General features: G+C 44.6%; 1 protein-coding gene across 1 annotated transcript in view; it reads right to left on the bottom strand.

Annotated features, from left to right (window-relative positions):
* Positions 1 to 12,698: 12,698 nt before the first annotated feature.
* heatr5b (HEAT repeat containing 5B) overlaps positions 12,699 to 26,035 on the bottom strand; it is a 102,314-nt gene continuing 88,977 nt past the window's right edge. The window contains exons 31-36 of the mRNA XM_041187765.1: positions 25,465 to 25,612; positions 23,531 to 23,803; positions 21,196 to 21,420; positions 20,329 to 20,480; positions 18,730 to 18,943; positions 12,699 to 13,328 (exon numbers count right to left, since the gene is read on the bottom strand). Of these exons, the coding sequence (XP_041043699.1) occupies positions 13,021 to 13,328; positions 18,730 to 18,943; positions 20,329 to 20,480; positions 21,196 to 21,420; positions 23,531 to 23,803; positions 25,465 to 25,612 (1,320 nt within the window). The 3' untranslated portion in view covers positions 12,699 to 13,020. The remainder of the gene's footprint in view (positions 13,329 to 18,729; positions 18,944 to 20,328; positions 20,481 to 21,195; positions 21,421 to 23,530; positions 23,804 to 25,464; positions 25,613 to 26,035) is intronic.

Raw genomic sequence — 26,035 nt, forward strand, 5'->3', positions numbered from 1 at the left:
ATGGCAGGCTGTAAGAGAGGGAGAGTTTCCTAGTCAGCCGTATTGTAGAAGGCAACAGCAAACCACTGTCGTACTTTGCCAAGTGTAATCATGGGCCAATCCAATGGCAGTCCATCATCGCCAGCACCCTCTTAGGGCATGATACCTGAAATGGAGGGAGAGCTTGTTAGGCCACCTCAGATAGCAGTTAAGAGAGAAACACTCTGCTGTAAGACTGGAGTCACGTACAGGCCATAGCAGGTAAGGATGGTAGTAGTGAATAAGCTGGGTTTTGATGATTTGACAACTTCATTGTTATTTTTACTGATGCCAGCTTCTTATTTTATTTCCAGGGGCAGAACTTTTCAGATGGCAGTATTTACCAACCCGCCATCGAAAAAAATCATTGAGGAACACATCCCAGCTCCTGACAGCTGCCCTGCAGCTACTTAAAGCTCTGTGGAGCGTTAATTGGTTGGAGTCAAGACTTCCACCTCCATCTCAGGAAGACGTCCTGCTCATAGAACTGCTGGCCATCGGGATACCTGGTGAGGGGTAGTGGCAGGGGAGGTGATGGCGTAGTGGTATTGTTGCTGGACTAGTAATCCAGAGACCCAAGGTAATGCTCTGGGGATCGGGGTTTGAATCCCACCATGGCAGAAGGTGGAATTTGAATTCAATAAAAATCTGGAATTAAAAGTCCAGTGATGACCATGAAACCATTGTTGACTGTTGTAAAAACCCACCTTTTAGGGAAGGAAATTTGTTGCCCTTATCTGGTCTGGCCTACATGTGACTACAGACCCACAGTAATGTGGTTGACTCAATAACCTCTGAAATGGCCTAGCAAGCCCCTCAGTTGTAATAAGCTGCGACAATGACACAAAAAAGGAATGAAACCGGATGAACCACCTGGTATTGACCTAGGTGCCGGAAATGACAACAGCCCTGTCGACCCTGCAAAGTCTTCCTTACTAACATCTGGGGGCTAGTGCCAAAACTGGGAGAGCTGTCTTACAGACTAGTCAAGCAACAGCTTGACCCAGCAGAGGTGGCGACACAGTGGTATACAGACGGGAGGGAATTGCCCTGGGAGTCTTCAACATCGACTTTGGACCCCATAAAGTCTCCTGGCATCAGGTCAAACATGGGCAAGGAAACCTCCTGCTGATTAACAAGTACCACACTCTCTTAGCTGATGAATCAGTGCTCCTCCATGTTGAACATCACTTGGAGGAAGCACTGGCAAGGGCTCAGAATGTTCCCTGGGTGGGGGACTTCAATGTCCACTATCGGGAGTGGCTCGGTAGCACCACTACTGGCCGAGTCCTAAATGACTTAACTGCTAGACTGGGCCTGTGGCAGGTGATGAGGGAAACAACAAGATGGAAAAACATACTTGACCTCATCCTCACCAACCTGCCTGCTGCAGATGCATCTGTCCTTGACAATATTGGTAGGAGTGACCACTGCACAGCCATTGCGGAGACAAAGTCCCACCTTCACATTGAGGATACCCTCCATCGTGTTGTGTGGCACTACCATTGTGCTAAATGGGATAGCCTTCGCTCCACAATTGGTGACCATACATTCAGCTATCTATGCCCTAAGCTCTGGAATTCCCTCCCTAAACTTCTCCGCCTCGTTGCCTCTCCCTCCCACCTTAAGTCGTTCCTTTAAACCTAACTCTTTGACCAAGCTTTTGGTCATTTGCCCTAATATCTCCTTGTGTAGCTCGGTGTCAAAATTTTGCTTGATAATACTTCTAAGAAGCACCTTAGGCCATTCTATTACAGAAAAGGTGCTTTATAAATATAAGTTGCTATTGTTCAGATTCCTCCACCAGAAGTAATAGTTTCTCCATATCTATCCTTTTGAATTATTTTACCTTTTTAAACATGATCACTACATAGAATCAAGAATGGCTATAGCACAGAAGACCATTCAGCCCATCATACCCCTGCCCGCTCTCTGCAAGAGCAACTCAGCTAGTACCTTCCGTAACCCTGCAAATTATTTCCCTTCAGGTGCTTATCCAATTCTCTTTTGAAAACCATGTTTGAATCTATCCCTACCACACTCTCAGGCAGTGCATTCCAGATCCTAACCACTCACTGCATAAAAACGCTTTGTCTCATGTCACTGTTGGTTCTTTTGAAAACCACCTTAAATCTGTGCCCTCTGGTTCTCAATCCTTCTGCCAAAGGGAACTGTTTCTCCCTTTCTACTCTGTCCAGACCCCTCATGATTTTGAATACCCCTATCAAATCTCCTCTCAGCCTTCTCTTCTCCAAGGATAACAGTCCCAACCTCTCAAATTTATCTTCATAACTGAAGTTCCTTATCTCTGGAACCATTCTCCTGAATCTTTTCTGATCCTTCCTCAATGCCTTCACACCCTTCCTAAAGTGTGATGCCCAGAATTGGGGCACAAAACTCCAACTGAGGTTGAACCACTGTTTTATACAGGTTCATTATAACATGAAGAAGAAGAAGAGCTCTGAAGAAGAGTCAGACAGACTCGAAACGTTAACTCTGTTTTTCTCTCTACAGATGCTGTTGGAGCTGCTGCATTTTTCCAGCATTTTTTATTTTGGTTCATTATATCTTGCGTGCTTTTGTACTATACGCCTCTATTTATAAAGCCCAGGGTCCCATATGCTTTATTAACTGCTTCTTCAAAGTTCCCTGCCACCTTCAATGATCTGTGCACATAAACCTCCAGGTTCCTCTGTTTCTGCACCCCCTTTAGAATTGTATTTTGTATTGCCTTTCCGCATCCTTCCTACCAAAACGGATCATTCCACTCTTCTCTGTATTAAATTTCATCTGCAATGTGTCTGCCCATTCCACCAGCTTGTCTATGACCCCTTGAAGTCTACCACTATCCTCCTCACAGTTCACAATATTTCCAATTCTTGTGTCACCCATAAATTTTACACTGTACACCCAAGTCTAGGTGATTAATATAGATCAAGAAAGACTCTGGGCCCCACACCGACCCCTGGGGAACCCCACTATACACCTTCCTCCAGTTTGAAAACAACTTTTCATTACTACTCTGTTTCCTGTCACTTAGCCAAGTTCGTATTCATGCTGCCACTTTCCCTTTTAATCCATGGGCGTCAACTTTGCTGACAAGTCTATTAAGGACAGGAAGCAGAGAGTAGGGATAAATGGGCATTTTCATGTTGGCAGTCTGTAACTGCCACAAGGATCAGTGCTGAGGCCTCAGCTATTTATAATCCATATTAATGAGTTAGATGAAGAGACAGAAAGTAATGTATCTAAGTTTGATGGTGATACAAAGCTAGGTGGGAATGCAAGCTGTGAGGAGGACACAGAGGGACTGCAAAGAGATATAGACAAGTTAAGTGAGTGGGCAACAAGGTGACAGATGGAATATAATGTGGGGAAGTGTGACACTATTCACTTTGGTAGTAAGAATAGAAAAGCAGAATATTTTAAAAGATGTGAAACCTTTAAATGTTGATGTTCAGAGACACTTGCACAGGCAGCCAAAGCCAACGAGGGGGAAGCAGAAGAAATGCCTCGTGTCACTCCAACCACCAAGGCCCCCAGGGAGAACAACGGGACAAAGGAGGACACAGAGAGAGACAAGGTGGAGGAAAAGACTGGGGCAACAGACAGCCAATCAACAGCACTGCCCCCTGAACCTCCCACTCCTCAGGAGAGCGAATCAACGGAGGAGGAGGCAGCAGTGGGAAAGCAGCAGGGGGAGTGGCAGCTGGTGAAGAGAGCCAAAAGGAAGAAGGGGCTAAAGAGAAACCAAGCCATTTCCCAGACAAGAGTCAAGAGGCGTCTCCTATCCGACACGGATAACAAGAGCAGCAGCTCTTCGGACGAAGAAGTGCCAGGGCGGCGCCAACAGAAGAAGCGGCAAAACGCTAGGGAGTTGGAGGATGAGACACCCGAGCTCCAGAACGTTGGAGACAATGAAGAGACCAGCGCACCCCAACTTGGCCCACAACCCGAACCACAACCCCAGGAATCTGGGAGCAGTGAGGCGCTCAGCGCACCCCAGCTCCGGGAAGCCGGGAGCAGCAACGCCCCAGAGAGGGAGAGGATTGGAGAAGCTTCTCCAACAGAGGACATTTCAAACCCCGCTCTCTGCACGGACCCCCAGATGCCACCCGAGCAGAACATCTCCAATGGGGAGGTTCAGGACGCTTTCCTCAGCCCATCCCAAGTGAAGCAATTTGAGCACACCATGGGCATGAAGGAACTCTCAGAGACAACAGGTTTGGTAAGCGACTAACTGCTTTAAAATGGGTGTAAAGATTGTATCCATAAATGTGCGTAGCATTAAATCTACTACGCGATGTGTTGCGACCTTGGACTACCTTGCCAAGGTCAAAGCTGACCTGTTGTTTCTGCAGGAATGTGCAATAACGCACCTCAGCTCCTACAGGCAATGGTCACGATGGTGGTCCCATGGGCCATCGATCTGGTCGGGAGGAAACGACTCTCGTTCCTCCGGCCTGGGGATTCTGCTGCGGGGAGGCAGCTTCACCGTCTCCCAGGTTAAGGAGGTGGTGGGCGGGCGCCTCCTCGTAGCAGACGTAATGTACAAGAATGCTCCACTCCGTTTAATTAACGTCTACGCCCCGTCACAAGGGGCTGAGTGGCTGGAGGTTCTTCAGCAGCTCCCACTGCTGCTGGCAACCTCCAGGCCGGTCATTCTGGGCGGTGACTTCAACTGCATCATCGATGTGGCTGGACGATCCTGCAGGGCCGACAGCAGATTGGATGCTACATCCAGATCCCTGATGGAAACAGTAAAGGATGCCAAGCTGCACGACGTCTTCAGCAACCCTGCAGATGGAGCGCAGCGTAGATACACCTGGTCGCGGCCTGACGGGTCTGTCTGTTCCAGGATAGATTTCCTGTTTGTGTCCCGTGCATTCACAGTCAGATCCACCGACGTCAAGCCGGTGTTCTTCTCTGACCACTGCCTCCTACTGGCTGACTGTCACTTAGAGAAGGACCAGAGGGTTGGCAGGGGGGCATGGAAGCTAAACGTGCAACTGCTGACCCCAGAGAACATTGAGGAGCTCAAGAGGGATTACAAAGGTTGGAGAACCATGAAACCCCACTTTCAGTCACTGACACACTGGTGGAAAGTGATCAAGGGAAACATCAAGAGGTTTTTCGTCCTCAAAGGCACCCAGAAAGCTAGAAAGGAACAGAGGGAAATGTCCCGACTTCAGAAAAACATGCAGAACCTGCTCTGGCTGTGGTCGATGGGGGTCGATGTCAAGGAGGAACTCCAAGAGGTGAAGAGCCAGCAAGCCTCGCTCTTTGCCTCGGAGGCCTCCAAGATCATCTTCCGTTCCAGAGTCCGCTCTGTGGAGCAGGATGAGACGTGCTCACGTTTCTTCTTCCAAAAGTTACACAGAGAGAGCTCTGTGATCAGCAGCCTGAAGGAAGAAGACGGCTCAGTAAAGTCATTGCAATCTGACATTTTGAGGATTAGCAAATCCTTCTATGCCGGATTATATGATGTGAAGCCCACAGACAGCACGGCCTCCCAGTCCTTCCTGTCCTCTATCATGGAGGTCTTAGACGACAGTACACGGGAGAGTCTGGACAAAGCGCTAACTCCTGACGAACTGACTGAGGCCCTTGAGTCCTTCGAGAAGAGTAAAACTCCCGGAAGCGACAGCTTGCCGGCGGAGTTGTATTCGGCTCTGTGGGACTGGATCGGCCCAGACCTGCTAGAAGTGTACGAGAGTATGCTCCTGGCCGACAGTATGTCAGAATCCATGACGAAAGGCATTATCACCCTCATCTACAAGCACAAGGGGGAAAGGGAGGAAATTAGAAATTGGCGACCCATTTCACTGTTGAATGTGGACTATAAAATTCTGTCCAAGGTCATCGCCAATCGGGTCCAATCCGCTCTGGAATTGGTGATCCACCCTGACCAGACCTGCACTGTGCTGGGCAGGAAGATCTCTGACAGCCTCGTGCTGCTCAGGGATACGATTGCCTATGTACAGGACAGGGGTGTGGATACCTGCCTCATCAGCCTGGATCAGGAGGCCTTTGACAGAATATCGCACACCTACATGGTGGATGTGCTTTCCAAAATGGGGTTTGGGGAGGGAATTTGCAATTGGATCCAACTGCTCTACACTAACATTAGTAGTGCAGTCTCAATCAATGGGTGGGAAACAGATAGCTTTCCTATTAAATCTGGAGTCAGGCAGGGCTGCCCTCTCTCGCCTGTTCTTTTCGTGTGTTGCATAGAACCCTTTGCTGAGTCCATCAGGAAGGATCCGGGCATAAGAGAAGTGACGATCCCAGGTAGTGGAGGCACTCAGATCAAAGTCTCCATGTACATGGACGATGTCGCCGTCTTCTGCTCGGATCCGCTGTCGGTGCACAGACTTATCCACATCTGTGACCAGTTCGAACTGGCCTCGGGAGCCAAGGTAAATCGTGGGAAGAGCGAGGCCATGTTCTTTGGGAAATGGGCTGACCGATCCTTTGTCCCCTTCACTGTCAGGGCTGATGGCCTGAAGGTGCTGGGGATATGGTTCGGAGGGACCAGGGCACGCGTTAGAAACTGGAAGGAGCGAGTGTCTATGGTGAAAAGGAAACTGGGCATGTGGGAGCGACGCTCCCTCTCCATTGCGGGTAAGAACCTGGTCATCAGGTGTGAGGCACTCTCGCTGTTGCTGTACGTGGCGCAGGTCTGGCCCATTCCACACTCCTGTGTGGTGGCGATCACCCGAGCCATCTTCCGCTTTATCTGGAGGTCGAAAATGGATCGTGTCCGCAGGGACATGATGTACAAGCCTCTAGATAAAGGGGGAAAAAACGTGCCCAACATCGCCCTCATCCTGATGGCCACCTTTGTGTGCAGCTGCATCAAGCGGTGCATAGACCCTCAGTATGCAAACACCAAGTGTCACTACATGCTGAGGTTCTACCTGTCCCCGGTGTTGCGAAGGATGGGTCTGGCCACGATGCCGCGGAACGCTCCAAATAGTTGGACTGTGCCGTACCACCTGTCCTCATGGGAAAATTTATGCAGAGAAACACCTTCGACCACAAATCCGTCAGGCAGTGGTCGGCACGTAACATCTTAAAGGCCCTGAGGGAAAAGGAGAGGGTGGATCCTGTGGGATGGTTCCCTGAGCAGACTGACAAAGTCATTTGGCAGAATGCCTCATCACCAGAACTTTCCAACAAACACCAAGATGTAGCTTGGCTGGTGGTGAGAAAGGCCCTCCCTGTAAGATCCTTCCTACATGCCAGGAGTCTCACCCCCTCTGCACGTTGCCCTCGAGGTGGCTGCGGTGGGTAAAAGACCGTTGTTCACCTCCTTGTAGATTGTGTCTTTGCAAAGAAGGTCTGGAGAGAGATGCAGTGGTTTCTGTCGAGGTTCATCCCGAGCAGTTCTGTGACAGAGGACTCTGTGCTCTACGGGCTGTTCCCAGGGACACACACCGAGACAAACATCAACTGCAGCTGGAGGATCATCAACTCGGTGAAAGACGCTCTTTGGTCTGCCCGAAACTTGTTGGTTTTCCAGCGCAAAGAGTTGTCCCCGACCGAGTGTTGCAGACTGGCACTTTCCAAGGTCCAGGACTAAGTGCTGAGGGACACAGTTAAGCTTGGGGCAGCCGCCACAAAGGCGCAATGGGGAAGGGTCGCTGCCTAAGACCTTTCTGCCAGTGCACTGGGGGGCTGGGAACTGTAAAGAGCCCCTCAGTCTGTACAGATTAAAATAAATGTCTGTCAATGATTGAAATATTCATTGTTTGTTATGATACACCTTGTGATTCATGTTGTAAAAGTTGAACCTGTTTGTATTTTTGTAATGGTGATTTGAAATGGTTCGAAATGTTTTTGAAGATTTATGAATAAAGTTTATTTTTGCAAAAAAAAAATGTTCAGAGACACTTGTGTGTACTCTCACAAGGAACACAAAAAGTTAGCACGAAGGTACAGCAAGCAATTATGAAAGCAATTTGGCGTTTATTGCAAAGGGATTGGGGTACAAGAATAAAGAAGTTTTGCTACAATTATACATGGCTTTGGTGAGATGATACCTGGAATATTACATACTGTTTTGGTCTCCATATTTAAGGATATACTTGTATTGGTGGCAGTACAGGGAAAGGTTCACTAAATTGGTGGGATGAGAAGGTTCACCTATGATGAGAAGCTGAGTAAATTGGGTCTATATTCTCTGGCATTTAGAAAAATGCAAGGTGATCTCATTGAAACATTCAAGATTATAAAGGGTCTTGACAGGGTAGATACTGAGAGGTTATTTCCCCTGGATGGGGAACAAGGGGGCATAGTTTCAGAATAAGCAGCTGATCATTTAGGACTGAAATGAGAAATTTCCTTCACTCAAAGGGTTGTGAATTTTTGGGATTCTCTACCCCAGAGAGTTGTGGATGTGGCATCATTGAATATAATTAAGGCTGAGATAGACAGATTTTTGGTCTCCCAGGGAATTAAGAGATATGGGAAGCCGGTGGGAAAGTGGAATGGTAGCCTAAGATCAGCAGGCTCAATGGGCTGTATGGACTCCTTCTGCTCCCTGTTCTTATGTTCTTAAATGGCATTTCATCAAACGCCTTTTGGAAATCCATATACTCCACATCAATTACATTACCTTCATCAACCCTCCCTGTTGCCTCATCAAAAAACTCAATGAGTTCAGTTAAACATGATTTACCATTAACAAATCTGTGCCGGCTTTCTTTAATTAACCCGCACTTATCCAATGACTTCATTTTGTCCTGAATTATCATTTCTAAATGCCTTCCCACCATGCAGTTTAAGTTGATTGCCCTGTAGTTGCTAGGTTTATCCTTACACCTGTTTGAACAAAGGTTTACCACTTGCAATTCTCCAGTTCTCTGGCACAACCCCTGTATCTAAGGAGGGCTGGACGATTATGACCCGCACCTCTGCAATTTCCACCCTTACCTCCTTCAGTGTCCTTGGATGAATCTCATCCATTTATCAACTTTAAGCAAAGCCAGCCTATCCAATACCTCCTCTTAATCAATTTTTAGCTGTTACAGTAACTCAACTACTCCCTCTTTCACTATGGCTTGGGCAGAATCCTTCTTGGTAAAGGGAGATGCATGATACTCAATTAGTATCTCAGTTATGCCCTCTGCCTCCATTCGTAGTTTCCCCTTTTTGAACCCTAATGTGCTCCACCAGTCCTCCTACTACCCTTTTACTACTTATATGCCTGTAAAATACTTTTGGATTCCCCTTTATGTTTGTTGCCAGTCTCTTCTCATACTCTGTCTTTGCCTCTTTTATCTTCTTTTTCACTTCACCTCTGAACTGTCTATATTCAGCATGGGGTCCTTACTTTTACTATCAACTGACATTTGTCATATGCACTCTTTTCCTATTTCAACTTACTCTGAATCTCTTTCATCATCCAGGGAGATCTGTCGTTGATTTCCCTGCCTTTCCCCCTTGAAAGAATGTACCTCAAGTGTTCTGTATCACCTCCTCTTCAACGGCAGTCCATTGTTCATTTACTCCTCAATCCTCCATTCCAATTTACCTGGGATAGTTCCATTCTTACCCCATTGCAATGGTCCACTTTCAATTAAGTATTTTTACTCGACTTGCTCCCTGTCCTTTTCCATGATTAACCTAAACTCTATGATACTATGACAACTGTTCCCTAAACATTCTCCCACTGACATTAGATCCACTTGTCCCACCTCATTCCCTTGAACCAGATCCAGCAATGCCTCCTTCCTCATTGGGCTGGAACATACTGATCAAGAACATTTTCCTGAACACATTTCAGAAACTCTTGTGGTCTGGCAGCATCTGCGGAGAGGAGCACAGTTAACGTTTCGAGTCTGAAACGGACTCGGACTCGAAATGTTAACTGTGCTCCTCTCCGCAGATGCTGCCAGACCTGCTGAGTTTTTCCAGGTATTTTTGGTTTTGTTTTGGATTTCCAGCATCTGCAGTTTTTTGCTTCTATCAGAAACTCTTCCTCCTCTCTATCCTTTGCGCTATTACTATCCCAGTCTATATTAGAATAATTAACATTCCCCAGTATCACTACCCTATAGTTTTTGCATGTGATTTCTCTTCAAGTTTATCTTTCCTACTAGTTAATGGCCTAGTCATACACATGGCCCAGAATACACCCAGACATATAGTACCTCTACTGATTCTTAATTCTAATCAAATAGATTCTATCCTTGACCCGTCCAGGAAATCCTCTCTCCAGAACTGTAACATTTTCCTTAACCGATATTGCTACCCTCTCCTTTTTTTCCTTCCCTTATCTTTCATGAGCACCTTGCGCCCAGGAATATTTAGTGCCCAGGTCTCAGTAATCACCTCAGTATATTCCCATGTGGCCATTTGTTCCTGCAGCTCAACAATCTTACGTATCATGCTTAGTGTATTTACATATATGCACTGTAAACCTAATTTAGACCTTATTGCGTTTCCTATTAATCTGATCTCACCTAAACCTTACTATTTCTACCTCTAGTGCTATCTGTCTCTCCCAATCCTTTGTGCACCTTGTGTCTCCTTTCGAATGCTACATTCTGGTTCCCATCACCCTGCCAAGTTAGCTTAAACCCTACCCAGGGTTTAACCTTCAAAACTCTAAGGGATACAAATAGAGCTTACACAACTTGTCCTCATAATTTAGCCCTGGCATCATTCTGGTACATCTTTTCTGCACCCACTCCAAGGCCAATATATCCTTCCTGAGGCACGGTCCCCAAATCTGAATACAGTACTATAGATGGGGTCAGACTTTCATAATTACTGGTGAATCTCCTGCAACGTTGCATGTGGTAAGGCAGAGAACATGGTGTCGCTCTTTTCTGTGTTTTGGTCTGCGTGTTTTCCCTCACCCTTCTGTACATCCACACACTTTTCTTTTGGTTGTGTTATGGCTTGGCAGAAAAAGGAGCCACCCATGGCTTCAAGCTGCACTTGATAGAGGAATTTATGGGGAAGATTGGCTCTCAATGATCTCCTTGCAGTCCCCATCCCCTCACTGCCTATGCTAGCCCTATCTCCTCCTCCCTATGATCATCTGAAACTCTTGCTCTGCCCATCCTCCCTTCCCCCTTGCTTTCACCTCATTCTTAATCCTCCCCCAACACTCTCCTCACTACCCTTTCAAGGATATGGTAGCATTGTAATTACTTTTACTGTTAAAGTAATCCTGAGGCCTGGACTAATGGTCCAGTGATGAGTTTGAATCCCACCATGGCAACTGGGCAATTTAAATTTAATTAATTAAATGAATCTAGTTCATTACATTACCAAGTTGTCATAAAAAACAATTTTCTTTCCTTCCTTTAGGGAAGGAAATCTGCCATCCTTACCCTGTTTGGTTTAAATCTGACTCCAGACCCACAGCAATGTGGTTGACTCTTAACCGCCCTTTAAAATGGCCTAGCAAGCTATTCAGCTGCCTATAGAGATGGACAATAAATGTTGGCCTGTATGGCTAGTGTCACACAATCCTGTGAATAAAAAATCTCCCAATGGTAGGTAGAAAAGGCCAAAGTCACTCACCTTACTTTCCTCGAAGAGGCTTCCTTTGCTTTCAAAATCAAACTACTTGTAATAGAAGTCAAATTAAGATGAGGAAAGACACACCCATACTGAGGTTAGTATGTAGAATGATTACATTCTCTGTCAACAGTACAGGCAAGATAATTAGAGAATTTCCTTCAAAAGTCAACTTTGGACGAATGAAATAAAATTGCGACTGAAAACCTCTCAGGTTAATATGATTTCTGGAAGCTATAGAACATGAAGAGTGATTTTACTTTCCAAATCTCTCACATCATCTTTTATAGTATGAACTTTACCTGAACCAAGTTGTACTCACCCAATACTTTTGTGCTTGCTGACCCACATTGGCTCCTGGTCTGGCATCACCCTGATTTTAATATTCTCATTCTTCTCTTCAAACTCAACAATGGCTTGGTCCCTTTCTCTGGAATCTCCCTTACTCCTACAACCCTTGGAAATCTCTGCTCTCTTCCAATTCTGGCTTCTTGCGTATCTCCAATTTTAATTGTTCCACCATTGGCAGACTACATCTTCAGCTGCGTCGGCCCTAAAGGTCTGGTATTCCCAAGTCCCTTCTCTCAACCTTTAAAACGCTCCTTAAAACCTACATCTTTGACCAAGCTTTTATTTATCTTTCCTAACATCTTATGTGGTTTAGTGTCACATTCTGTTTGATAATGCTCCTAGGAAGTGCCTTGGAATGTTTTACTAAGCTAAGGTGCTATATTAATGCAAGTTGTTGATGATGAATAAAACTTCTGAAATTTCTCCCTTTGATTTTTTCAGTAATTTAAAAAAATTAGAGCACAGGCTTAATGATACTGATACATTCAGGAAAATGGCATTTCACTACACATGCTTTGATTGCAGCATTCTGGATTAAAACGTCTGTGTGGAACCATTAAATCTGAGACACCATAAAGAAAGCATTTTGATGAAACGAGAAATGATGTAATAGATAGGTGAAATGTTTATGGTGAAATATAAATTATCTTGAATTGAAACAAGTACCAAGAAAATGTGAGCAAAAAATAACAGTACCAGGCAATGGTGTGACAGGGAGCCACTGAGGGTATTTTTATTTTTACAAGGAAAGTTTTCAATGATCCATGTAAGAATTTAAATATATTAGAGAGGGGGGACATACTGAATTTTTATAGAAGCAGATTGGTCACTGTAAATGATAAAAAATATTACAATACTCTTTTTAAAAAAAATCTTTTCATCTTTATTTATAACATACTTTGTGATATAATAATGTTATACCTATACACAAACAGTTTTTAAACCAATAAACCCAAATTGCTTTCTTTGTTAAACAATTTACATAGCTAACAGAAACCATAAACCTGTACAGAAGACATCAGGGGAGTCGACTCTCACACTCGCACAGCAGTAAAGGGGAAGTGGAACCATTCAGTAGCTTTTTAAGTCAATGTGAAAACATCTCCACCTGTTTTAGAAGAAGCTCGTCTTCAGCTTGATGGTGGGTGCAGCTTGCACAGCTGGCTTCACTTGCTGGGTTGCAGCCTTGGCCCGGGAGCTGGCTTGGCTGGCTCGGATTGCAGCCTCTAACTTTGATTTGAGTTCGGGCGCTGCCCCCATCACCACCTTGAAGGCGCTGGGGTAGAGAGGACCAATGCGCATGAGATCCTGCAAAGCAAGTTCATGAAGACCTCTGGAAGCCGTGGGAGCTGAGCTGAAAGTCTTCTCATCCAGCAGGTATGAGATGAGAGTGGGAACCAAAAGAGCAAGCAGCTGAGTTCCTGGGAAGGAAGAGGAAAGCTTTTGTTAGGGCAATAATCCTGAGCTCATATCTACTCATTACAGTGAGTGTATATAATTATAATTACCAGAACGGTAGCATAGTAGTAATGTTATTGGACTAGTAGAAACCCATCTGCTTCACTGATGCCCTTCAGAGAAGGAAATCTGTCCTTACCTGGTCTGGCCTACATGTGACTCCAGGCCCAAACGTGCTATCAAGAATTCCAAAAAACGGCTGAAGACACTGGATACAGAAAAGGCTATGGGCATGAATGTCCCAGCAGCAGTACTGAAGACTTGTGCTCCAGAACCAACTGCATCCCCAGCCAAGCTGCTCCAGTACAGTTACAACACTGGCATCTACCCGACAATGTGGAAAATTGCCCAGTTATGTCCTGAGCACAAAAAGCAGGACAAATCCAACTTGGCCAATTACTGCCCCATCAGTCTACTCTCGACCATCGGGAAAGCGATGGAATATGTCATTATCAAGCGGCACTTAACGAGCATTAACCTGTTTACTGATGCTCAGTTTGGGTTCTGTCAGGGCCACTCAGCTCCAGACCTCATTACAGCCTTGATTCAAACATGGACAGAGAGATTAAATTCATGAAGTAAGATAAGAGTGATTGCCCTTGACACTAAGGCAGCACTTGACCGAGTGTGATATTAAGGAGTCCTGGTAAAATTTAAGTCAATGGGAATCATGGAGAAAACTCTCTGCTGGTTGGAGTCATATCTACCACAAAGGAAAATTGTTGTGGTTGTTGGAGGCCAATCACCTCAGCCACAGGACATCACTGAAGGAGTTCCTCGGGGTCGTGTCCTAGGCCCAACCATCTTCAGCTTCCTCATCAATGACCTTTCCTCCAATATAAGGTTAGAAGTGGGGATGTTTGCACAATGTTCAGCAACACTTGCAACACCTCAGATACTGAAGCAGTGCCCCCACGTGGCAAGACCTAGACAACATTCAGGCCTGGGCTGATAAGTGACAAGTAACATTCGCTGCACACAAGTGCCAGGAAATGATCATCTCCAACAAGAAAGAATCTAACCATGGCCCCTTAAATGGCATTACCATCATGAATCCCCCGCTATCAACGTTCCAGGGAATGACAATTGACCAAAAACTTAACTGGACCAGCCATATAAATATTGTGACTGTAAGTTCAGGTCAGAGACTAGGAATTCTGTGATGAGCAACTCACCTGTTGACTCCACAAAACCTGTCCACGATCTACAAGGCATTAGTCAGGAGTGTGATGGAATACTCTCCGCTTACCTGGGTGAGTGCAGCTCCAACAAAACAACACCACACAAGAAACTTGATACATCTAGTAGCGGTGTCTACAATCTACAAGTGCACTGCAACTGACCAAGGCTCCTTCGACAGCACCTTCCAAATCCACGACCACTACCATCTAGAAGGACAAGGGCAGCAGACATGGGAGCACCACCACCTGGAAGTGCCCCTCCAAGCCACTCCCCATCCTAACCTGGAAATATATCGCCGTTCCTTCACTGTTGCTGGGTCAAAATGCTGGAACTCCCTCCCTAACAGCACTGTGGGAGTGCCTAGACTCCAGCGGTTCAAATAGGCAGCTCACCACCACAATCTCAAGAGCTATTAAGGATAGGCATTGCTGGCTTTGCTAACTACCATCATATGCTGAGTGAATTAAAATTAGAAACAGGCCATTCAACCCAATATGCCCATGAAGTATTTGTGTTCCACATGTTCCTCTTCCCATCCTTGTTCATCCAACTCTATAAGCATTTCCATCTATTCCTTTGTCACTCATGTACCTATCTAGCTTTCCCTTAAATGCATATATGCTATTCATCTCTGTTACTCCATGTGGTAACAGGTTCCACATTGGGTCAAGGAATTTCTTTGAATTCCGTATTAGATTTATTAGTGACTATCTTATGTATGGCCCCTAGTTTTGAACTCTGCCATAAGTCTGTTGGCATGCTTTGTTTCTAAGCTGCTTCCTCGTGCTAGAAACCCCACATTACACTTCAAGTTAATAGCTCAACTTATAGACTCTTGATCACAAGGTTGTGGGATAAGGGCTCCAACTGCGGGGCCTCAAGCCTCCAATCTTAAACTCGGTGTATGACAGTGCTGCATTGTCGGAGGTGCCTACTTTCCAATGAGAGGCTAAACACAGAGGCCGAGGCTGTCTTTTCTGGTGGGCATAGTAGATGCCGTGATAATGGATGAGGGAGGCTCCTGTTGTTCAGCATTTTCCCCGTTGAACCAACAGCACCACAAAAAAAAAGCAACCATTCTTAATCTCACTTACTGCTAGTAGGAAATTATGAATGAAATAAGGACAAACTGTCTCCAGTGGCAGGAGTGTTGGTAACTAGAGGACACATATTTGAAATAATTGGCTAAAGAACCAGAGGGTAATTGAGGGTATTTTTTTTTAAACTCAGTGGGCTATGGTAATTTGGAATGTATAACCTGAACGGATGATGGAAGCAGATTCAATAACAACCTTCAAAAGGAAATTGGATAAATACTTAAAAAGGAGAAAACTGCCAGGCTGTTGGGAATAATTAGTATTTCAAAGAGTTGGCACAGGTACAATGGGCCGAACAGCCTCGTTTTGTGTTGCATCATTCTATGATTTCTGTACTCAAATTGGCTGCCTACATAGCAATTACTTTGTAAGTCGTTTCATAAGGTCGCTGTAGTAGTGACACAGATGTGTTTAGGACTGATGATCTGGGCACATTATACAATGCCATTACCTGCAAAAGTCAATTGTCCTCCTTCACAAAATCTTAAACTATTATTTGTTTTGCAGAACGTTTGCGGATTTCTGTAATGGTGTACGATCTGGGATAAAGGGAGGGGAAAGAAGGGAAGGAAAATAGGCCACGGCACAAATCACCCTTGGATACAGATCCTTTAACTTTTCCCATTAGGGAACCAAATTGAATCATTAGCTTTCATTTGCCAGAGTGGCAATTAACCAGCAACGCGAGCAATATAAAATTATCCCACTTCTCCTACCATGTTCTGAGAACAGTTCAAATTTCATAAGTACAGATATACATATGTAATTAGAATAGTGGACCAAAAGTGGCCCAATGCAAATTTACTGTAGTGTTGAATGACTAAAGTGAAAGCCACGTTAATTCTCGAAGCGACACCAATCCCTGATGAAAGGATGGCAATTCTATTTTCTAAAGCTGTTGAATTTATTGATGTCAGTGGCCTGTGATTATTCCAGCACCAGCTGCAGGGTTAATGTGAAAAAGGACCAAGTCTCTGATGAAAGCTCACTAAACTTGGTATAAGTCTCAAAACAATAGTAGGTAATCAACCTGTGTTAAGAATACTGAAAGCTCAAAGCTGTAGAGCCCAGTGGTTCCTAGCATTGTTCTCAAAGAGAACTCACAACATAGAGAATGGAGACCACTTACTGGACAGAGTAAATCTCCCAAGAAAGGTTTTAAACTACAGATAGTTCTGCATTCAACATGTACAAAATAGAAACTGCGACAATCCTAAATTAGACTGAATGAAGCCTTTAGTCAGATGAAACCCATGGGCCAATGACAGAAGCACTTGAGACTAGTTAAGTAATTGTTAGCTGCCAGCCATGGCTCAGTGGATAGCTCTCTCAGCTCTGAGTCAGAAGGCTATGGGTTCAAGTTCCTCTCCAGAGACTTGAGTACAAAATCCAGCCTGACACCCTTGGTGCCAGTACTGAGGGAGTGCTGCACTGTTACTGTTGTTGTCTGACAGATGAAATTTTAAATTAAGGCCCCATCTGACCGGTCAGGTCAAGTATAAGATTTCACAGTACTATCTGAAGAAGAGCTGGAATCCTGGTCAATATGATTCCTCAACAAACTTCACTAAAACAGATAATCGGGTCATTATATCAATTCTCCTTATGGGAGCTTGATGTGTACAAATTGCCTGCCTTGTTTTCGACATTAAAACAGTGACTATAGAAGTAATTCAGTAAGAGTAAAGGGCTTTGGCCATTCTGAGACTGTGAAATGAGCTATAGAAATAGAGGCACTTTTCTGTTGGCTTAGTTCCTGCTCTAGTGCTTGAGACAAAGAGGCTGTGTCTAAATTATTGCTCATGGTCTGATGGACAGAGATCACACATAGGCTGTGTCTGAATTATTGCCCATGGTCTGCTGGACAGATCACACAGAGGCTGTGTCTAGATTATTGCCCATGGTCTGATGGACAGAGATCACACATAGGCTGTGTCTGAATTATTGCTCATGGTCTGATGGACAGAGATCACACATAGGCTGTGTCTGAATTATTACTCATGGTCTGATGGACAGAGATCACACAGAGGCTATGTCTGAATTATTGCTCTTGGTCTGATGGACAGAGATCACACAGAGACTACGTCAGAATTGCTGCTCATGGTCTGATGGACAGAAATCACACAGAGGCTGTGTCTGAATTATTGCTCATGGTCTGATGGACAGATCACATAGAGGCTGTGTCTGAATTATTGCTCATGGTCTGATGGACAGAGATCACACAGAGGCTGTGTCTGAATTATTGCTCATGGTCTGATGGACATAGATTACACAGTGGCTGTGTCTGAATTATTGCTCATGCTTTGATGGACAGAGATTACACAGTGGCTGTGTCTGAATTATAGCTCATGGTCTGATGGACAAGAGATCATACAGAGGCTGTGTCTGAGTTATTGCTCATGGTCTGATGGACAAGAGATCATACAGAGGCTATGTCTGAGTTATTGCTCATGGTCTGATGGACAGATCACACAGAGGCTATGTCTGAATTATTGCTCGTGGTCTGATGGACAGATCACACAGAGGCTATGTCTGAATTATTGCTCATGGTCTGATGGACAAGAGATCACACAGAGGCTGTGTCTGAATTATTGCTCATGGTCTGATGGACAGATCACACAGAGGCTATGTCTGAATTATTGCTCTTGGTCTGATGGACAAGAGATCACACAGAGGCTATGTCTGAGTTATTGCTCATGGTCTGATGGACAATCACACAGAGGCTGTGTTTGAATTATTGCTCATGGTCTGATGGACAGATCACAGAGGCTGTGTCTGAATTATTGCTCATGGTCTGAGAGACAGAGATCACACAGAGGCTGTGTCTGAATAATCGCTCATGGTCTGATGGACAGAGATCACACAGAGGCTGTGTCTGAATAATCGCTCATGGTCTGATGGACAGAGATCACACAGAGGGTGTGTCTGAATTATTGCTCATGGTCTGATGGACAATCACAGAGGCTGTGTCTGAGTTATTGCTCATGGTCTAAAGGACAGAGATCACACAGAGACTGCATCAGAATTGCCACTCATGGTCTGATGGACAGATTACATCGTGGCTGAACAGGAGTAATCCACTTACTGTTTTGCTCTTCTGCGAGGTTTACCAGAGTCTCAAGGACTTTGATTCCTTCTTGCACTGCTTGAAGTTCAGCAGTGTTGGCTGGTTTCTGATTCCCCACTGCTTTCAGTTTCTCGACTACCAGTGGAGCCAAGGCATGAATGTACGGGTAGGAGAGGGCTCGGTTTGACTGCTGGAAGACTGAAAGCAGAAGCTGGTAACATTTCGCTTGAACCTACAAAGGACAGAGGAATCATGGGTCTTAATTTCATGCCTTGCATTCCGGCTTTCAACATCTGTACACTCACATCAAATCAACATTATATGTGTTTTTATAATAGAAATAAAAAACACTAAATACTCAGCAGGTTTGGCATTATCTGTGGAGAGAATAACAGGGTACAAGTTTCAGGTTGATGACCTGTTGTCAGAACTGGAAGAAGTGGGTGTATATATGTATGCATTAGAAGATTTGTCTCTGGCGGGGGAATCGAACATAAAAGGGCATCATCTTAAAACTAGAGCTCAGTTGTTTAGGAATAAAATCACAACACATTTTCACACAAAGAGTAGTGGAAGTCTATAACACTCTCCCAAAAAGACTTGAGATGCTGCGTTGGAGGTGATCAATTAAGATATTTAAGGCCAGTCGATTGATATCCTTACTCAATGAAAATCTAAGGATATGGAGCAAAGGCAGGTAAATGGATTTGAGGTACAGATTAGCCATGAACTAATGAAATAGCACAGTAGACTCGAGGGGTTGAACAGCTCTTTCTGTTCTGAATAGCAATTTTTGTTGCCAAAAGGAATGAGGTATTAGTAGTAGTTAATATATAATCTTCACAGTGACCGAAGTCAAACAGCCTGGAACTGTTGTTCATGCCAGATGAATCCAGTATATATCCCCCACCACCCCCCTCCCCATGCAAAATGATTCCTTTAAAGCTGCAAGTTCCTCCCTCCCGCCCAATGCCAAAGAACACAGGACACAAGTATTACTTTCGCATTTCTTATGGGAAACATTGCAACAGAGAGATCTCCCGAGAGGTCCCACCAGAAAAAAAATTAACACGCTGCTTAAAAAGATCAGCTGCATATGTGATTATTTCATCTGGGGCCAGCGAGGGGAGGCCTGGCTCCTGGGAACAGAAGCCGGGTTTGACCTGCTTCAGCCAACACAGAGCAGCAGGGGTGAGAGGTAAAGCTTCCAGTGGGAACTGATAGCATGGATTTGGCTTTGCTGGGGTTCAGGAGCAGCAGGTTTTGGCTTGTCAATGACAGGACATTAAGCCAGTGGTCAGATAGTATAGTGATGTCCCAGAACGGAGGGTAGGGGACAGCAGATGAAGCTGAGCATCTCAGCATACATATGCAAGCTATACATGACTGCGCTGGCAGGTAAGTTCACTGAGGTGCAGCACAAGAAAAGAGTGAGGAAAAAGATGGTTACAGACTTGGAAGGGGTGACCAAGGAGTTAGAGGGAAGAGAATCTATCCTGATAGAAATACACTCTAATTCAAGGATTAAATTTCCTAGGCAGAGATGAATTTCAACTTCCATTTCTTACACTTGGTGCTGTGATTAATACACAATTGTGACAAAGAGGTAAATCTTACCCAGGGGTCTCTGGAATTTAAAGCACTTCCAAATCTCTCAACGCAACCATTCTGGAGGGAAGAAATCCCAACTATCTCGTCACTGGCAGACAATAAGAAGAGGGTAATCGCTGTGAGCATGCTCACGTCATCTATGCTCGGCTTCGATTCATCTAAAGGGGAGAGAGGAGCTGAGTGAGTAAAACAGTAAGTGCACCATTCCTGTTCCGGATCCCAGTGTGCCCTCGCCATCAATCCGGATCCCAGTGTGCCCTCGCCATCAATCCGGATCCCAGTGTGCCCTCGCCATCAATCCGGATCCCAGTGTGCCCTCGCCATCAATCCGGATCCCAGTGTGCCCTCGCCATCAATCCGGATCCCAGTGTGCCCTCGCCATCAATCCGGATCCCAGTGTGCCCTCGCCATCAATCCGGATCCCAGTGTGTCCTCGCCATCAATCCGGATCCCAGTGTGCCCTTTCATGATCTCAGTGCTGCTTGATGCCCATTATCGACTTGGATTCCTAATCTCTTCAAATCACTGGGATCACCTGTACAAAGTCTTGTCCTGACACACTATTTCCCCAGTATCTGAAACACTGCTTACTTCCATATCTCATTGCCTGGCTGCAGGCGAGACGTCAGCTGCTAAGGAAAGCGAGTGGCTTTGAATGTTGGGTAATCCATTGAAAAAAATGGTTCCCCCTTAACTGGCTGCAGTGTGTGACAAAAGGGAGGTATGGCTCTCAAATAACTCCACCGGATCAGCCAGGAGGAACTAAGATTAGTGGCTGAGGCAGACACTGTCGCATCTTTTAAAGAGAACTGGATTGAAAGGGAAAATAAACTAGACAACGCCAAATATTTGGCTGCATTTTATGTGTCCTACCCGGTTTGGAATATTCCAAGATGGAAGCCAGAGAGCTGCAGACGAGATCTTTCCACTGCTTGTGGATTTGTTCCGATTTGGCTAGTGGAGAAGTTATGATAGTTTTGATCCCCTGCAGTGCGGCACTGACTGGCAGTGACACATGGTGATCAGCCAACTTTACTGCTGTTTCTCTCAGCACACCAGTGATCAGGTAAAGGATTGTAGGTAGTACAGTCATACTTCCTGTGAAAATTGAACCAAATACAAGCCGTTAGCAGGTATCCATTATGAGGAAATTGGATGTTTTACCACAAGTGGCTGAGGCAGACACTGTCGCATCTATTAAAGAGAACTGGATTTAAAGGGAAAATATAACTAGACAATGGGAAAGAGCAGATAAATGGGATAAAGGTACACAGGAATGGTCAGAAAACTTGCATCAGCACCGACACGATGGCCTTCTCTTGGGTACTATAAACATTTGTGGATATTGAAAGATTTTAAATGTCATATCCTATCAAGTAAAATTAGGTAGACAGGCCAAACGTTAATAAAAGCATGAACAGACATCCTCACAAGTATACCATGGATCAATAATTGAGTAACTTGAATCAACTGGAAAACACTAACAACTACCACCATAAGTTTGAAAAAGTGCTGCTGAAATTGTTCAGCAGTTTAAAAGAGTAATGTGCCAAGTGCTCTCCAAACGTTACTGCAAACTAAGCATCTTTTAGGGTAGCACACCCTCATGTTTCTTCCCTTTCTGAAAAGAAAACATTGGTAGAATTTCATATCAAAGTCAGACAATCTACCAAGATATTTACACAGAACTATCACCTTTAAAAGATTTTATTCATCCACCACTACTCTTTGCCCAATTTTAGTGTCAGCTATGGCTCATTGGGTAGCACAATCATCTTTAAGTCAGAGGATTGTGGTTTCATGCCCTACTCCAGAGGTTTAAGCATAAAATCTTAAGCCAACACTCCAGTGCACTACTGAAGGTGCTGTTTTTCAGATGAGTCATTAAACTGAGACCCCATCTGGTCTCAGGGGAATGCAAAAGATTCCATGGTACAATTTAAGAACACAGTTGTTCTCCTTGATTTCCTGGCCAATATTTATCCCACAAACAACATCAGTAAAGAAAGATTGCCTGGTCAATATCTCACTGCTGTTTGTGGGAGCTTACTGTGTGTAAATTGGCTGCTGTGTTCCCTATATTACAACTACACTTCAAAAACACTTTGAGTCATGAATAGCATGGTATTAATGCAAGTTCTTTTTCTATACACATTTGTTTTCGTGCCCCAATTCTTTCTGCCACTAGAGATGGTTTTTTGCAGCACAGTTTGAGAGGAACCCGAGAACACAGTTCAGATTTCCCTCATCTTAAGTGCCTGCTAGATAGGTTCAATCTCTTCAGTCAGATGTGGGTCCCTGCTCCGGCAACCTGACCTAATAAACAACTCGACTCAGCATGCTGCATTCCAGGATCATGAGTCAGCCTTGCTGTATAGCTCTTGTGCTACAAACCACAAACATCTACGATATTATAACCTGATGGGTTTATAAATTATAGAAGAGCATACTCGTTTGTGGAGCAAGTCTGATTCCTGTATGGAACAAGTGTTGTTTGGACCACACGTGGAATACTGTGCAGCACAGTCCTGGTCTCCATTTTATAATAAAGGATATAGAGGCACTAGAGAAAAAACAAAAAAGATTTACAAATTTGATACTAGGACTGAGAGATTAGATCCAGCAGGATTGATTGAACAGGCTGGGGCTTTTTTCTCCAGAGAAAGGGAAGGCTGAGGGGTGAATTGACAGAGGTCTTTAAGATTATGAAAGAGCTTAATAGGATAGACATAGAGAAAACGTTTCCACTTATGGGGGAATCCAAAGCTAGATAAAAATAAGATAATAGATCCAATAGAAAATGCAGATGAAGCTTTTTTACCCAGAGAGTGATGAGAATGTGGAACTCATTACCACAACAAATAGTTGTGGTGAATAGTATAGATACTTCTATAATTATAAGAAGAAAAAGGCATAGAGGAATAAGGTGAGATAAAGAGGGGTGGGAGGAGGCTCATGTGGAGCATAAACACCACATGGGACATGGGATGAATGGCTTGTTGTTCTGCTGCAGCCTCTATGGAATTATATACAAGGAAAATTTAACTAAGTTATGACTAACATAAGGAAACCAGGCTAGTTACTATCAACAGGTCAGTGGGACATAACCTGCAGATTAAATTCATTCACCTCACTGACTAGACATTGCAGGATCATTGTGTGCATTAAATAGTGCTCACTTAGTACTTGTTTTGAAAGCTGTTCTTACCTGTCGGAGAACAAAGTGATGGTAAGTCAGCCAGGATAGAAACACTGACAGCTACAAGCTGGGCGCTCTCTTCCGATAATGGCTGCGTCTTGCTGAGAACATGACTAGGAGAGTCTGACACTTTTGGATTCAGCTGTGGGAGGTGTCGTACCAGAATGAACATGAGCAGCTCCAAAGCGGCAAAAACGACGGATTTGCCAGGAATCAGGCCACCGGTTTTCCCTCCTTCTCCTAAAATGGTCAGCGGGTTCTCCTCAGGCACACATTTGTCATCTAGAAGACAACCATGTTCACTTTAAACAAATCAGAAACACAATATTTAACAAAAAATGAGAAAATAATAATGAGGGTTTGACAGGGTAGATGCTGAGAACTTGTTTTTCCTGGCTAAAGAATCTAGAACCAAGGATTGTATTCTCAGGATAAGGCTATTTAGAACTCAGATAAGGAGAAACTTCTAACTCAAGGAGATTGTGAATCTTTGGAATTTGAGGACTGGATACTAAATCAATGAATATATTCAAGACTGAGATTAATAGATTTTGGAGACCAGGGGAATTAAGATGCATGGAAATAGAGCAGTGAAAGTGGAATTGAGGTAGAAGGTTGACCTTTTTGAGGTGGCTCGAGGGTCAAAAGGCAGACTCATGATCCAATTTCTTGTTAGCAAATTTTGGGAGTGAAATTTTATTTTAATGAAGTGTCAGGAATAACCAATTTGCTTCTATTCATATTTGCCTGTAACCAAAAGACACCAAAGGGTATGGGTCTGAATGTCTCTTCTCATCCTGAATAGGAAACATGACAAAGCTTGCAATATTACCAAATTGAACTCCTGATGTGGACCTTGCCTGCAGGAGCACACATCACAAGCTTAGATGGGATGGATGTGTACAAATCACCATCCTGATTTGGAAATATATCGCTGTTTCTTCACTGTCGCTGGGTCAAAATCCTGGAACTCCTTTCCTAATAGCATTGTGGGTGTATCTACACATGGACTGCAGCGGTTCAAGAAGGCAGCTCATCACTACCTTCTCAAGGGCAACTAGGGATGGGCAATAAATGCTGGCCTAGCCAGCGAAGCCCACATCCTGTGAATGGATTAAAAAATCCCTGAAACATGCTCCTGTCACATCTAGAGCTACATTCATAACACTGATCCTTCAATATCCATAAAACAGACTGCAACACACTTGGAGTAGGATCTTACTTATGGTGGGTGGGCTGGGCAAGAGCAGGTGCAGAGCTGATTGCCACCGGTGAGCGGCTACGCGCCGCCATTTTACACGGCGGACCAATTAAGACTCGCTCAGCATGACATGTAGCCAATAGCGCTCAGCGCTACCTGTGCGGGCGGTGGGAGGAGGGAGAGTTGGGGCCTGTGCCGTTTTGCGAAAGAGCGCAGAAATCTCCCTGAGGCATGGAGCTGTCTCAGGGAGATTAAGTGGATAATAAAAGTTTTTTAAAAAATAAGTAAAAAACTATTTAAACATGTATCATGTGACAGTGTCACATGAGCTGGGGCATGTTTGTAAAGTGGACAAAGTTTATTTACTAATTTTATAAAACCTTCAGGAAACCTCATCCCGCCCGTGGATGAGGTTTCCTGGAAAACGCAAAGGCCGCTTGGGCTCTTCGCCTTCCCACCAACCTTAAGGTTGGATGGGCAGCATTGTTAATAGGATAAATTGCTTTCTTAATGGCCTTAATAGGCTGTTGACAGTCTGGCGGGCGCACAGCCACCTCCTGTGTGCACCCGCTGAACGAAATATTGAAATGACACACGCGCAATGACGTCGGGACGCACACCTGACATCATTTCGTGTCACTTTATGCGTCGGGCCGGCCCCCGCATGCTGACAGCTATATTCTGTCCTTGGGGTTTTTATTGGGTGGGTGCCAGAAGAAACTGATTTTCCTGTCCAACTTACCATGATTCTTCTTCACCAGCCCTTGGAGGTGATCCTGAGAAGCTCGGATCGTCTGCTGTACAACCATAGTCACTTGTCGTTGAACAGAGGGAGGCCCACAAGTTAGTAAAAGGCGATGTAATACATTAAAAAGCTCAACTGCGAGCAGCTGAAATAGAATTAAAGGAAGATTTTATTTAAAACAAAACCAAAGCTGGTGAATGTGATCCTAGAAATGATATCTTCTTCTTATTTAAAAGGCAGAATCAAGTTTAATTTTCAGTTCAGAGCCATCAGGAGATTCGCTGGGCTCACATTGTTGTCATACCAAGTCATCATATTTCTGAATAGTTCAGATGTCAGCTGTGGCTCAGTGAGCAAATGCCCTCTTCCAAGTCAGAGGTTGTAGGTTCAAGTCCCACTTCAGAAGCTTGAACATAAAATCCAGTCCAATACTTCCAGTGTAGTACTGAGGAACTGCCGCACTGTGGAGGGACTGTCTTATGAATGAGAAATTAAACCAAGGCCTAGTCTTCCCTCTCAGCTGAACTTGAAAGATCCCATTATTTCGAAGAAGAACAGTTGAGTTCTC

This window comes from Carcharodon carcharias, chromosome 5 (genome assembly GCF_017639515.1).
Source record: "Carcharodon carcharias isolate sCarCar2 chromosome 5, sCarCar2.pri, whole genome shotgun sequence".
Lineage (NCBI taxonomy): Eukaryota > Metazoa > Chordata > Chondrichthyes > Lamniformes > Lamnidae > Carcharodon > Carcharodon carcharias.